Source organism: Myxine glutinosa, chromosome 5 (assembly GCF_964187855.1).
Source record: "Myxine glutinosa chromosome 5, kmMyxGlut1.1, whole genome shotgun sequence".
In the NCBI taxonomy this organism is placed as follows: Eukaryota; Metazoa; Chordata; class Myxini; order Myxiniformes; family Myxinidae; genus Myxine; species Myxine glutinosa.
In genome coordinates this window covers 138,647,789-138,661,310 of record NC_136265.1, presented here as the reverse complement: position 1 = coordinate 138,661,310, position 13,522 = coordinate 138,647,789, and the positions used below count along the sequence as shown (strand labels likewise).

General features: G+C 44.2%; 1 protein-coding gene across 1 annotated transcript in view; it reads right to left on the bottom strand.

The window, feature by feature from the left end:
* Nucleotides 1-8,689: 8,689 nt before the first annotated feature.
* LOC137428236 (sialic acid-binding Ig-like lectin 15) overlaps nt 8,690-13,522 on the bottom strand; it is a 91,514-nt gene continuing 86,681 nt past the window's right edge. The window contains exons 4-5 of the mRNA XM_078777212.1: nt 11,599-11,639; nt 8,690-9,859 (exon numbers count right to left, since the gene is read on the bottom strand). Of these exons, the coding sequence (XP_078633338.1) occupies nt 9,773-9,859; nt 11,599-11,639 (128 nt within the window). The 3' untranslated portion in view covers nt 8,690-9,772. The remainder of the gene's footprint in view (nt 9,860-11,598; nt 11,640-13,522) is intronic.

Genomic DNA, 13,522 nt, shown 5'->3' with positions numbered 1-13,522 from the left:
GATTCCTGCACGTTAACCCATGTGTTGTTCCAGCATAACACGAACCTTTTTACTGCACGTGTGAAGTGTGAAGCGTGTGAAGCAAAAAGCAAGGTTAACCAATTAGTTCACTTTGGCTGTCTCTGTCTCCATCCATGATGCTATGATGAAGAAACTCCTTGATCTCAAATGAATGTTTTATTTTTTGAAATACTGTATAGCATGAATTGGAACACTAATAGGGACACAAACCTGCAGTTTAGGAGTACTTTGGCTCTGGATTTGGCGATTGTTCGGAATCTCGTCCCGATCACACATCCACAAAGAGGAGTAAGGTAATTTTTTTAGCCTGTCTGCTTTTCTGACAAATAAAATTGAAAATCATTCCAAACAGGAAACTTAATGTTTTTGGAATGTCATTAAGAGACAAACAAGAGGCATCAATAACTAATGAAATGTGTTAAATAAGTTGGAGTAAAAGACGGTGGGTAAACCGGGTTTAACTTCTGAAAAACGTTTGTTTTGTTTTTCTTCGACAGCATTTAAAATGTTCATTTATTTCAGTTGAAATATATACAATCACGTGAAAAAGTAAGTACACCCCATGTAAAGTTTTGACTTTTTCAACATATATGTTGAAACAAAGAACATATGTTCTTTCGTTCTTCGTTCTTTTGCTCTTTCGTTCTTCGTTATTTGTTCTTTCGTTCTTCGACCACGTTGTTCGAGATCACGTGATCAAGTTGTTAATTCATGTTTCATCTGTCGCCTGAAGAACTTTATTATTATGTCATATTCTATAACACTTTTTTCTACTTCTATAAAAGGATGCTTTCGACTTGCTCACCAATTCTATTCATTCAAAAAAAAAATTCCATCTCTTACAGTGAATCTTTCATTCATTCCCTAAACTCTCCAGAACTCCACCCATCCTTCAGCGTCCTCAAACGTATTTTTGACTCGAATGTCTCAAGAAACTCATTTTGCAATAAATGTTCGTTTCCCATTAATCGTACACTTTTCAAAATCCAATCACACCCCTCCCCTCCAAATGTTCCCCATCACCCATCTCTGTCAAATCTTCCCCCTTGCCCCTCCCCCCCAAATATTCCCAAACACCCATCCCTTTCAAATCTCCCCCCCTGCCCCTTCCCTCCTAAACTCCCCCCACACCCCTCCCCTCCGAGACTCTCCCTCACTCCTCCCCTCCGAGACTCCCCTCTCACCCCTCCTCCTCAAAGCGTCCTCCCCGCTTCTTCCCCCTTCCAACTTTCACCTTCATCTTCCTCAACCTTCTGCCTCACTCTTCCCCCTCCTCAAATAACACCTCACTGCGCCTCACCCAAACACCATCAAACCTTTTGTCCGCCCCATTCTTCCCTTTCTCCAAGCTATTCTGTAATCTCTGACACACCTGCAACAGCTCTCCCTACCTCTTCCTCCTCTTCCACATCCTGCCCTACCGCTCCCCCCCCCCCCCCCCCTGTTCTGTATCCGATGCTCCCCCTCCCTCTTCCTTAACAGTATGGACCTCAAACATCCGGGGCCTTCGCTCAAACCTAACTGATCTCTCCATAAAGGTTCCTTCTGACAAACCAGACGTGATCTGCTTAACAGAAACCTTCCTCCTTCATGATGTCTCTGATTCCTTGGTATCTCTCCCAGGTTACTCCCTCCTCCGGTATGATAGACCTGAGCCTCGTCCTGGAGGTGCTGTTGCTATCTTTATAAAAAACTCTCTTCCTCACTCGCCCTGCACTGCCCTCTCTCCAACTCACCCCCAGGAATACCTTTGGCTACGGCTTCCCCTTCGCTCCCACCTTTTGTTCATATGCGTGTTGTACCGTCCACCAAACAGTGATGACTCCATCTACATCTCGCTGTCTGATAATATGGACCAACTTCTATCTACCCATCCCAACTCTCTCTTCCTCATATGTGGTGATTTCAACTGTCACCATGCCAGTTGGCTGGGTGTGGGTACCTCTCTCACCAGCCATGGCTCTTCAGCAAAGGACTTCTGTGACTCACTGGGACTGACACAATCTGTCAATTTCCCAACCCGGATCTCAGTCAACGGAGAATCTTCTCTTCTGGACTTGGTTATGAATAACTTCCCTGAAAATGTCTGCTGCTCTTCTTCTGCTCCAATCGGCTCTTCTGATCATGTGCTTGTTAAAGTGGACATCTCTCTGACCATTTTCAGAGAGCCTCCTCAGCGTCGACGAGTCTGGCATTTCACTCAGGCCAACTGGCACGGTCTTCAAGCAGCCATCAATCATCTGGACTGGTCTCCCATCTCTACTGCCTCTGACATCAACTCATCCTGGGAATTCTTCCAAAGTAAATTGCTCTCTCTCATGCACAGATTTATCCCTTCTCGTCTTCAGTTGTCATACCCTTCCTCCCGTCCATGGTACACGGAATCTTGTGGTGAGGCTATTGCCCAGAAAAAAACTTGCTTTTGTCGACTGGAAAGCAAATCTAACGGAAGGAAATCTCATTTCCTTTCACAAAGCCCGAAACAAGTGTGTGTCCACCCTCAGGAGAGCCAGGAAACAATATCTCTCCGTCCTCAGGACCGAACTCTCTTATCTGTCTCCCTCTTCCAAATCCTGGTGGCGTCTGGTGAAATCTGTTTCTGGTGTTTGTTCCCCCTCCATCCCCTCCCTCACCTTAAATGGCCACACGGCTGACTCCGCACGTGAAAAAGCTGAATGCCTCAACTCTGTGTTTGCCTCTAAATCTTGTGTCCCAAACCCATCCCTCTCTGTACCCACCGTACCCAGTCATACCCTGCTGCTCCTGGACTCTGTGTCCTTTCCTCCTGACAAGGTGGAAAAGTTTCTGTCAACCCTCGACTCTGATTCTGCAACTGGACCTGACGGCATCAGCACACGGGTCCTAAAATCCTGTTCTTCCGCTCTTTCACTCCCTCTCTCTGTTCTCTTCACCCTCTCTTTTGCTCAAGGGCATCTTCCATCTGCTTGGAAATCTGCCAACATCACCGCTTTGCACAAAAAAGGTGCAAAAACAGATCCCAGCAACTTCAGACCAATCAGCCTTCTCCCAATTATCAGCAAAATCATGGAATCCATCATTGCTTCAGATATGAAATCTTTCCTCTTCTCCAATGGCTTGATCTCTGATCATCAATTTGGTTTCAGACCTGGACACTCCACTCAGTACATGCTGCTTCTGCTTTCTCAACAATGGATGGAGGTCCTCAATGCCAAACAGGAAATTAGAGCAGTCTCCCTTGACATATCACGTGCCTTCGATACGGTCTGGCACACCGCTCTGCTCACCAAACTATCCTCTTTTGGTATCCATGGAAATCTCCACGCATGGCTGGCGGACTTCCACTCTAGTCGTAGTCAACGTGTGGCCCTGAATGGGTTTCTCTCATCTCCTCTTCCTGTTCAGGCTGGGGTTCCCCAAGGCAGTGTTCTGGGCCCTGTGCTTTTTCTGGTCTTCATCAATGATCTCTCTGACTCTCTTGAAAATCCTCTCTATCTCTTTGCTGACGACTCTACTCTCTGTCGCTCCATTCTTCATTCCTCAGATCGGCAATCTGCAGCCTCCTCACTCTCTGCAGACCTTGACAAAATCACAGACTGGGAAAACAAGTGGAACATGTCTTTCAATCCTGACAAATCTCACACTCTTACGATGTCTCTCCAAAAAGACCGACTGGACAACCCTCCCATCCACTTTCTGAATAATCCTCTCCAAGAAGTTCTGTCACTCAAGCTTTTGGGTCTCACTATCTGCCATGATCTTTCCTGGAAAAACCACATTTCAAATCTGGCCTCCAAAGCCAGTCGCCGACTGGGCATCCTCCGTCATGCGAAGTCCTTCCTTGGCACACCTGAGCTCCTCACCACATACAAGGCTTTCATCCGCAGCTCAATGGAATACTGCTCTCCCCTCTGGGCTGGAGCTCCTGACTCACACCTAGCTTGCCTTCGCGCTGTTGAAACCAAAGCATTCAGAATCATTGTAATCTCCCGCGATGAAGCTAACTCCAAGGGCCTCTCACTCACTCACCGCAGGCAGGGTGGTGGTCTTTCCGTCTTCTACCGACTCCTCTCTGGCCTTGCCCCCCCCAGCTCTCTCTGGGCTCTGTCCCGCAAATATTCCTACAGGTCGCACAAGATCTGCCTGCAACCCTCTTTTGGTTAAACTGCCAAAATCAAGACTCTCTGCTCACCTTCACTCCTTCATTCCTCTTTTCTCCTGCCTCTGGAACAAACTCCCTCACTCTCTTCAATCCCACTCCACCCTCCAAGTCTTTAAAACAGCTGTTCACCACTATCTCTTATCTTCCCCCATCCAAAACCTTGATCTTTTCTACCCCCGCTAATTTCACCCCAATTCCACTTTTTGAAATACCAACTTCTGTCCTGGAAGTCCTTGGTGTCCTTGTGCTTTATACTTCCCCCTCCCCCCCCCTTTCCCATGCCTCCTCCCCCAGGGCCCTTTCCCTTCCACACATCTCCCTGCTCTCGGATGTTGTGTTTGTCTGGTCTGGTCGATTGGTCGATTTGTTTGTCTGGTCGATTTTGTTGTCTGGTCGATTTGTTTGTGAAGTAAATGTTAGCTCTTTCACGAGCCTCGATTCAGTATACAAAAAAAATAAATAAATATATATATATATATATATATATATATATCAACATACAGCTATTTGATCTTCATTTCAACAATATTGACAGATAAAGGTGATATAATATAACAAATATCATGAAACATTTACATTTTGTAGTCCATTGTATAATTTAAATAAACATAAATGCAAATTTCGCATGTGGAAAAAGTAAGTACACCTCTACATTTATCACTACTTCAAAGACCTAAAATTAGAATCAGGTGCACCAGCTCAAGTGCAAATGATTAGAACATCGTTAGAGAGGATCTTGGAGGACCTGTCTTACTTAAACCTCAGACATTTAGTTTGGTTTGCTCTTTGTTGTTGAAGTGTGCGGCGTCACAATGCCCAGATCAAAAGAGCTCTCTGAGGCCTTCAGAAAGAAGGTTATAAATGCCTACGAGTCTGGGAAGGGATTTGAAAAGATCTCCAAACAATTTGAAATCAATCATTCGACTGTCCAGAAGATCATCTACAAGTGGAGAAGATTCCATACAACTGCCAAGTTGTTCAGGCCAGGCCGCCCCAGCAAGTTCAGCCCGAGAGCAGACCGCAAGATGCTGAAAGAAGTCTCTAAGAACCCCAGAATATCATCACGAGACCTACAGGTAGCTGTTGCCACTGTTGATATTAAAGTGCATGAGTCTACCATTAGAAAAAGGCTGCACAAATTTGATCTACATGGGAGGTGTGCCAGGAGGAAACCTTTGCTGTCCAGAAAGAACATCAGGGCAAGACTAAAGTTTGCCAATGAACACCTGTGCAAAGACCACCACTTCTGGAACAATGTGCTCTGGACAGATGAGTCAAAGGTAGAGCTATTTGGCCACAGTACCAGAAGACATGTTTGGCGAAAACCAAAGACAGCATTTGACCACAAGAACCTGATACCAACTGTAAAGCATGTTGGTGGAAATATTATGGTTTGGGGCAGCTTTGCTGCATCAGAGCCTGGGCAGCTCACCATCATAGAATCCACTCTGAATTCTTCATTGTACCAGAGGGTGCTTGAGGATAATGTGAGGCGATCTTTCGGAAAGTTGAAGCTCAACCGAAGGTAGACCTTGCAACATGACAATGACCCTAAACATACCAGTAAATCCACCAAGGAATGGCTGAAAAGAAAGAAATGGAGGGTTCTGGAATGGCCATTCAAAGCCCGGATCTAAATCCCATCGAGATGTTGTGGGTGGATTTGAAACGAGCTGTGCATGGAGGAAACCCGTCAAACATCGCACAGCTGAAAGAATTCTGCATGGAGGAGTGGGAAAAATTTCTCCCAGTCGATGTCAGAGACTGGGTAGAGTTATAAGAAATGCCTACTTGAGGTTGTTTCTGCCAAAGGGGGCAATACCACCTATTAGAGCCAGGGGTGTACTTACTTTTTCCACATGTGAAATTTGCATTTATGTTTATTTAAATTATACAATGGACTACAAAATGTAAATGTTTCATGATATTTGTTATATTATATCACCTTTATCTATCAATATTGTTGAAATGAAGATCAAATCTCCCGCGATGGAATCTCCCGCGATGAAGCTAACTCCAAGGGCCTCTCACTCACTCACCGCAGGCAGGTTGGTGGTCTTTCCGTCTTCTACCGACTCCTCTCTGGCCTTGCCCCCCCCCAGCTCTCTCTGGGCTCTGTCCCGCAAATATTCCTACAGGTCGCACAAGATCTGCCTGCAACCCTCTTTTGGTTAAACTGCCAAAATCAAGACTCTCTGCTCACCTTCACTCCTTCATTCCTCTTTTCTCCCGCCTCTGGAACAAACTCCCTCACTCTCTTCAATCCCACTCCACCCTCCAAGTCTTTAAAACAGCTGTTCACCACCATCTCTTATCTTCCCCCATCCAAAACCTTGATCTTTTCTACCCACGCTAATTTCACCCCAATTCCCCTTTTTGAAATACCAACTTCTGTCCTGGAAGTCCTTGGTGTCCTTGTGCTTTATACTTCTCCCTCCCCCCCCCCCCTTCCCATGCCTCCTCCCCCTGGGCCCTCTCCCTTCCACACATCTCCCTGCTCTCGGATGTTGTGTTTGTGTGCTTCCCCTTTTCTCCCCATCTTGTCTTCCGCTCCCTCTTTTTGTGTATTTTGTTTGTCTGGTCGATTTGTTTGTGAAGTAAATGTTAGCTCTTTCACGAGCCTCGATTCAGTATACAAAAATAAAAATAAAAAAAAATAATAGCTGTATGTTGAAATATGTTGAAAAAGTCAAAACTTTACATGGGGTGTACTTACTTTTGCACGTGACTGTACTTGAGGACACACTGAATAACAAAAACCACATTATTTGCACTTTGAAAAACCCTCCGTTTCGTATTACTTGGACACAATATCAATGCCATTTCATGCGCTGAGGGCTCGGTAACTGAGAATCGGCATTCATGCCATCTCATGCCCTGAGGGCAGGATAACTCAGAATATATTGTTGCGGTTTTGAGTTTGTACAGTGAGTCTAATAAAGGTTAAAATTTGCCCCATAATAGTTAGTCACACAAGCAACAAGTAGCCTCGCGATTGTATAGTTATGTCTTAGTATTTGTAAGCTTAGTCCTTTTCCATTGTTAGTTCTGCGTTGAGTAGAGCCAAGAGAATATGCCCTACTGTCACCGACATTCCAGCGTCTGTAGCCTCATGCCCTTTTGCGCCAACGTTGGGTTCATTTTGGGCGAGTTAACACGAGGCAGGCTAGGAAGGTCAGGAGGACTGAGGCGGAGCGGCAGAAGCGCTGACGGTAAGCCCGAGCCGCCAATCAGAGCTCAGAGGTGGTGGTGGCGGCGTGGCGTCACAGGGCGTGGTGAGAGGGTTCGAGAGGGATCCAGAAGGTTCGGGGGACATAGCTATAAAACCCGCTGAGCAAAGCCCTCAAAAGGACTGGCGCGCACGCAACAGTAAAGAGGACTCGCGGCAGTTGATGAACTTAAGGACTAGCGCGGGAAAGTCGATGAACAAAGGACTCTCACAGATGTGTTCTTCCTTTCTTCCATTCGATCATTTCAGTGGTTTCTTTATTGGCTAAGCATGGAACGAATCGGATCGCTCGAATCGGGTTCCACTAATTAAGACTGCATGGACCACGTGGTACTCAATCCGCTCGGCGTACTCAAACCACACATGGCTCGTGCGAGGCTTGTTTCCTCGCTTCCAGGGCAGCGCGGGGAATTAGGTACGAGCAATAAGTGGTCCCGAGACCCTACTCCGCATTTGTCCGGAAGGGACTTTCCAAGTCTCGGTTCCGCCAGGCCTAGCCAGAACAAGGGGATTAATTCCCCCTTTGGTAAGGGGAAGTAGGGCGGCAAAGAACTGCAACAATATATATATATATATATTTTGTGTAGAAGATTGAGCCTCGTGTAAGAGCTAACATTAATCATAAAAAATAAAAACTGACACATAAAACATATGATAAAGGGAGTGGGAGACAAGATGGGGAGAAGGAGGGAAGCACACAAGTACAAAAGTGGAGAACAGGGACATCGGAAGATCTGTGGGAGGGAGAGGGCTTGGGGGAGGAGGCACGGGAAGGGAGAGGCATGGGAAGGGGGGAATCGGCATTCATGCCAACTCCTACCCTGAGGGAAAGGTAACTGAGAATCGGCATTCATGCCATCTCATGCCCTGAGGGCAGGGTAACTGAGAATCGGCATTCATGGCCTGGGGGCAGGGTAACTGAGAATCGGCATTCATGCCATCTCATACCCTGAGGGAAAGGTAACTGAGAATTGGCATTCATGCCATCTCATGCCCTGAGGGCACGTTAAATGGGAATCGGCATTCATGCCATCTCATGCCCTGAGGGCAGGGTAACTGAGAATCGGCATTCATGCCATCACATGCCCTGAGGGCAGGGTAACTGAAAAATCAGCATTCATGCCATCACATGCCTTCAGGGAAGAGTAACTGTGTGAGATTCTACATTCAGATACATATGGCAGCGTCGAGCGTTGTTTCACTCTTCAGCGTTGGCTCAAATACCTTATTCACATTAAATAAAATATCTCCTTTTACCAATAATTCCTTTAAAAAAAAAAACACATCGGAATCTTCTTCATGTTTATCTGTTCATTGTTTATTCATGTGTAAAGATTCAGAAAACGAAAAAGTAATTGAAATGCCTGAAGGTATCGCAAATCATTCAATCACCAGAAAATGCAAACATGATTTACAATGCCCTTTTTATATATTTATCTAAACAGCCGAAATGGGTTTGGACTATAAATGTATGTATTGCCGTACACCCATTGGATGGACAGATGGCCTGACTCCACCCATAATTAAAATCATGTGCTGCCATTTTTATAAGCTGCACAGATGGCAGGCCTCAGGCCTTAGATCTGGGTGTCAGTCCCATGCCAAGTGCAATTGAAATGATCCCAGGTGTATAACTACGATGTAATATACATAAGCCATACACATGTTTTTGCTTCATGTATGTACATAGGGTTATTTTTATTATTTTTGGAAATCAAATGTGGCAGCGATCTGTGGCATGATACACTTTCCAAATAAAGGGATGTGTGTGTCCATGAGTTGTGGGAATGGTTTGTTGCGGGTGTATGGCTTACTAAAGTGGTGTGTTGATTTGAGTGGTGTGTTAGGCTGACGAGATGGCCTCGGAACATGAGGTATGCACACTTGCCTCTCAGATGACCGTCAGTCCACTCAGTGCTATTTATTCAGGTTGGCTTTGCCCTCTTGGTTTGATGATAGTCAGGAAAAGCACTCCGAGTCTCGGAGGTTTGTGGTTTGATTCTGACCCTGGCCAAGTCACACTAAAGCCAAAACATGGTAAATACTCCTTGACACTCAGCACTAAGGTAATAGAGCATGGAATATATGACATATTAATTATAAGTGTTGGCATAAAGGTCGGGGGGTGGGGGGGAGAGAGAGAGAGAGAGAGAGAGAGAGCGGGAGAGAGAGAGTGGGAGAGAGAGCGGGAGAGAGAGAGTGGGAGAGAGAGAGAGTGGGAGAGAGAGAGAGCGGGAGAGAGAGAGAGCGGGAGAGAGAGAGAGCGGGAGAGAGAGAGAGAGCGGGAGAGAGAGAGCGGGAGAGAGAGAATCTGGAAATTGGAGCAAGGGGCAGGTTCAGTAAATTAAAATGTAGGGAAACACATGACATGAGGGAGGGATCTAATTCCCAATTCTCTCGTACACCGGGGACTCAGAGACCTGGGAAGTCTTTGCCAGCCCCATGTAAGTCTTGTCGTCGCTCTGATCCTGTTGCGTGAATACAAGAGTTTTCAAAAATGATAATTATTTTATGATCTGTGCTTAACCATCTGCATGCTACATTTAGATATATGTCAAAACGGCATGCTTTTTATAATAGACATATAATAATATTACATAAAATATTATAATAGACATTGTGAACAGTAATTAGGGAAACGAGTTTCCTCTTCCATCACATTCGACTTTAGAAAATATAGAGAAATAGAACTGCACAGAAAAAGTGAGAGAAGGATGGAACGGAGGTTGACAGGACAAAAGACCCAGAGAAGTGAAAGGAAAGTGATAATATGGATCTCTTTTGTCCTGTCAACCTCCTTTTCCATAGTCACCTACATTTTCCATCTACCTCCAGATGTACCATTCCTTTTCCAAAAATTGTTTTTTCAAAACCCTCCTCCCAGTCTTTCACCACTCATTTGCACATGTGTATACTCCATGGTAAGTGTAGGTGTCAAATGTAGAAGTATAAAAACTTCCAGGTAAGTGAGTTATCGTGGGCATTCCAATTGAAAACCTGTCCCTTGTCATCTTAATTGATAAAATGCATTATAATGACAACAAACTCCGATGTCGTTCAGTAATTTGATGAATCTTAACAATACTATGCAATAGTTCATAAGAATCTTGTAGGAAAAGGATTCATTATATTATTAAGGATCCGTGTATATATATATATATGTGTTACATTCATCTCAAACTTAGGAATTCAAGAGTATAATTCAGACTGTGGTGGACTCGAGAGTTGCCTTTGTGATGGAAAGATATTCATTTCCAGTTCTGTGTAAATACTAATTGGGGACAAGGTTTGTGAAAGCTGCTGGACAAAGACAATGATCTTTTGGTTCAAGTGACCCACTGAGAAGATAACAGTTTAATCAGGGATCACCCCATACCCCGCTCCATCTCCTCCCCACTCTCTACTTCCTAATCAGTAACCTCAAACCCCGATTTACCCCTTCCTAATCCCTTATCAGAATCCCTCGTCCCCCGATCTCCTCCTTCATACCCCCTCCCACTGTGAGGACTCAATCAAATCGTCTCCATTGTCTTCAATTGCTACAAGTATTCAAAAAAGGTGCGATCGGGGAAGAATACTCGTGTTGACCCAGGGTCCTTGTGCTGTGTAAGTTGGTTAGACCATGTATTTCTGTTGTAACGGAATGAGTATTTTCCCAGTGTTATGAAATCTTACAAGTATTCAATGAGTGAACACGATTTGGTTTATGTACACAAATTGTTCCACGACACAATGCAGGATATTACATAAACACTAAGATAGTTTTGAAGAATGAAAATGAAGGAGGGAAGGAATGTTGGATTGATTTATGGTGTTCAACTTGTCGTGAAACAAGTTCACTTGTAGTTAAAACAGCTGTTCACCACCATCTCTTATCTTCCCCCATCCAAACCCTTGATCTTTTCTACCCCCGTTAATTCACCCCAGATCCACTTTTCTGTTATACCGACTTATGTCCTGGAAGTCCTAGCAGTGTCCATGTGTTTGTTTTTTTTACCTCTCCCACCTCCCCACCCTTCCCATGCCTCCTCCCCCCAAGCCCTCTCCCTCCCACAGATCTGCCGATGTCCCTGCTCTCCATCTTATCTCCCGCTGCCTTTATCATATGTTTTATGTGTCAGTTTGTCTTTTTGTGATCAATGTTAGCTCGAACACAAGCCTCGATCTTGTATACAAAAAAATAATAATAATAATTAATGGAGCTCACCTGCTCTTGGATATCGCTTGTCCCTGTACAACCTGCTCTTCCTGCACGGCAAACAGTTAAATCATCAACAATTTGATAATTACAACAAAATACAGCAACAACAAGAGTGAGAATTGCTTCGCCATACATCTCCCCGTCTCATAAGTCTAAAAAGGGCATAACTCTGAGAAATTGATGAAAAGACGTGAAACTCAAACTTGTTATGGGAAAAAGGTCTAAAAACCCACAGGTGCGATGGACATGCAGAGAACAAACAGGTATATTGAGAGAACAAACCCCTTCCATGAAAACCATAGGGGGTTAATACCAAGAACCACAATGTCACGTGTTGCCAAGTACTGCAATGTGCAACTCGATTGTGCGGATATCATAGGCCCCAGCTCGTGAACAGAAAATAGGTTTTGAGGACGTAAAAGTCAAAGTTTTCTTCAGGAAGATCTCATCATCCTCGAATCAAGGTGTAGCAGAAGAGGAAGAAGAGGGAGTGCAATCACCATTCACACCGAGCTTGGAAGTGTTTCCGGGCCTGGAATCAAATGTCATTGCACTACCTCTGATTCTCCTTCTTCTTCTTCTTCTTCTTTAACAGGCTATTCATCGATTTTAATATAAACTGGTGGATTAGTGCTTCCATCCCAAAATCAGCCTGTCTAGGATCAGGTCAAGCTCATTGGTATTCCATCTGCAAGCATTCGTTGTTCGATGTTAAAATCCCTCAATATCTTAAGAAGAGAGGAGTTTAAATCATCAGAAACCTGGACAAATTCTGTTCTACAATTAGGAAGGCAAAAGCAAACCACCCAGTGTAATCATTGGACTGTTTGGAAACACTGAATCTGCCTGCATTTGGAGCACCAGAGAGAACAATTGGGGAGAATGTCGAGTCAGAGAATCAATTGAGAGAAAGAGACATGGAGAGAAAATAACTACAGAAGAGTGAAGATCAGAAGGGAAGGAAACAAGACATGAACACCAAGATGTCCTTTGGGAAAAAAACAACAGACAGGATACCCGAGCAACTAATGGGTTTCATCAAGGGGTTTGATTTTCTTTCATCAAAACTCATGACCTACCTGAGCACAGGGACGTAAAAAGTTCAAGAAAAGACAATTCTCATCTCCTTCTTCAACAATTTTCTTCCTGCTCTTGTCATTTGCTGCCTTTAACCAATTAATCATGAGTTTTTGTTAATATTGTTGTGTTTGATCTGAACCTGGCGTGCGTTTAAAACTTGGAAATTCTTCTGTGTTTTTTGTAGTTTATTAGCCTCATCTACTCAGGAGATCGTGACGATCATTTTGTTGCATCACACTCCACATCAGAACGTATAACTCCACCAAAACATGGCTTGCTCTCACATATACACACACACACACACACACACACACACACACACACACACACACGCACACACACACACGCACACACACACACACACACACACACACACACACACACACACACACACACACACACACACACATCTTATCCATTTATGGTAGATAAGGATTTATTGAAAATGAACACGGGGAACAAGGAAGGACAGGACACTAAATATACAGAACAGATCTGATGGTCGAACAAACACGAATATTGAAGGAAAGAGAGAACAATTCAACTTATCTCCAATAAAACTAAACGCTGCTGATAGTGCCAGGAGTACCACGATCAAACCACACAAAGGGACATAATCACAGAGATGAGTTGTTAACACAGATGATAGGTTTATTTATTAAACCAGCATTCTCATTATTGATGAAACCAGCACAAACATAATGTGTGATTTAACATATCAAACCAACACAAACATATTGTGTGATTTAACATGTGAAACCAGCACAAACATAATGTGTGATTTAACATATGAAACCAGCACAAACATAATGTGTGATTTAAACAAATGAAACCAGCACAAACATAATGT